The 1,759-nt window shown below is 46.9% G+C and overlaps 1 protein-coding gene across 1 annotated transcript in view; it reads right to left on the reverse strand.

The window, feature by feature from the left end:
* The window catches only part of LOC108801973 (transcription factor 7-like 2), a gene marked incomplete at its 3' end in the record, with an annotated part of 121,112 nt that extends 120,619 nt beyond the window's left edge, over positions 1–493 (reverse strand). Inside the window, exons 1-2 of the mRNA XM_018573878.1 lie at positions 184–493; positions 29–95 (exon numbers count right to left, since the gene is read on the reverse strand). Coding sequence (XP_018429380.1) covers positions 29–95; positions 184–384 — 268 coding nt within the window. The remainder of the gene's footprint in view (positions 1–28; positions 96–183) is intronic.
* Positions 494–1,759: the final 1,266 nt, after the last annotated feature.

The following is a 1,759-nucleotide window of genomic DNA, read 5'->3' on the forward strand; positions in this document are numbered from 1 at the left end:
GGGGCGGGGTATAGTTATTGAAGCTTACCATCTTCCTTGTGATCTGCCAGCTTCTGCTGATAAACTCTCTGAGCATCTTGTACACGCTTGATTGCCTGTGAAAACATGAAGAATTCAGAACTTTTTTTCTTCTGCAAGCCAGCAGGGTGCAAACTGCTCCAGCCTAAAGTGAGCACCTCTCACCTCTGTGTGATCTGTTCCTGGGGTATTCGCTGCTGGGTTGATCTCCGACTCATTCACAAGGGAAGATTTTAGATCTGCCAGATCCCTCTCTGTGAAGGCATTCTCCTGGATCTTCTCCTCCTGGTCGCCTTCGTCTTTAAAGGCGATCATTTCATCGCTCGCTCCAAGATCGTCTTCCTCGCCGCTGTTGAGTTGGGGCATTTTGCGGGCTCCGGGTTACGGGCTGTGCGGTGGAATGAAGAAGCTGCAAGCCCGCAAATCACTCCCCCTGCATTAGGGAAAGCAGAACGGGCGACGACGAGGTAGAGCGAAAAGTTTACAGAGAGCGAGAGAAGAGAAGAAGGAGCTGATGATAGGGACAGCTCGTTGTTCACTCAGCCTGTGATCGTTTGAGGACAAGGGGAAGGCAGAAACTTCAAAGCGCACCGCCTGCTGATTGATAGCTGAGCTGAACACTCGGGGGCTGAGCGAAGGCTTGAGAGCTGCTCTCTTAAAGAGACAGTAACCCCTTTTCAACAGAGTCTGAGCAAGCGGTGAATCCGTGGTTGCTGGTTGTCACAGGCTGACCTTGAAGACTGCACCCTAGTCACTTTGGTCCTTTGAATTATCAACAATTGCCTAGTATTTAACTGTGTGTTAAATTAAGCCCACATTCACACTGGTGAAAGACACCGGTTGTGCTTGCGGTGCCATTCGTTGTTCATGGCACCCTAAAAGCACAGAAAATAAGCACTTTGACAAACACACGAAGCTCAAAAGGGACATATGGTTTTTTGATACATGTACGGCAACACAATGGAGGCTAATGCTGAACTCCAGGCAGATGTAAAATAAACAAATTAATGCATCTCTGTAATCAACAATATATACCCTGTTTCCCCGAAAATAAGACCTATCCCGAAAATCAGGCCTAGTACTTTTTTTGGGAATTGCTAAAATATAAGACCTACCCCGAAAATAAGACCTAGTTGTGACCATTCCCAGGGCTGGTGGTGGCATAAGGGGCAACTTAAAGAGCCACGGGAGAGGCAGGAGAGAATCAGCGGTGCCAACGAAGCCAGCGCTAGAGGAAGCAAGGCGGCAGCGTAGGGAGCAGAGCCGCATAAGCCGATGTTTCCCCCATAGCGCCGGCTCCTGTCACAGGCGGAGTGATACCAAATGCACTCCGCCTGTGGGGAATCGATAGTGAATGTGCACTTCACTCATTCTGGCCAGCGATTGGCTAGCACATTGCTCTTGGAAAGGTACGGCACCCCTGATTGCCCTGATAACCATATTTTTGTACATGAATACATGTAGACTTTTTTACATGAATAAGTGTGGATTGTTGTACAGTAAAAAAGAAAAAAAAAATAAGACCTACCCCGAAAATAAGACCTAGTGTGTTTTTTTGAGCCAAAAAAAATATGACAGTGTCTTATTTTCGGGGAAACACGGTATATACATAAATTTACATTAAATATATTTTACTACATATGGTATACATAATTATACATTCAGGGCTGTCGCTCTAATAAGGCAGACAGAGGAGGTTGCCTTAAGCGACATCTCACTGGGTCACGTTGGGGGGTGGCAG

The sequence above is a fragment of the Nanorana parkeri genome, unplaced genomic scaffold (assembly GCF_000935625.1).
Source record: "Nanorana parkeri isolate BGI_ZX_2015 unplaced genomic scaffold, ASM93562v1 scaffold2590, whole genome shotgun sequence".
Lineage (NCBI taxonomy): Eukaryota > Metazoa > Chordata > Amphibia > Anura > Dicroglossidae > Nanorana > Nanorana parkeri.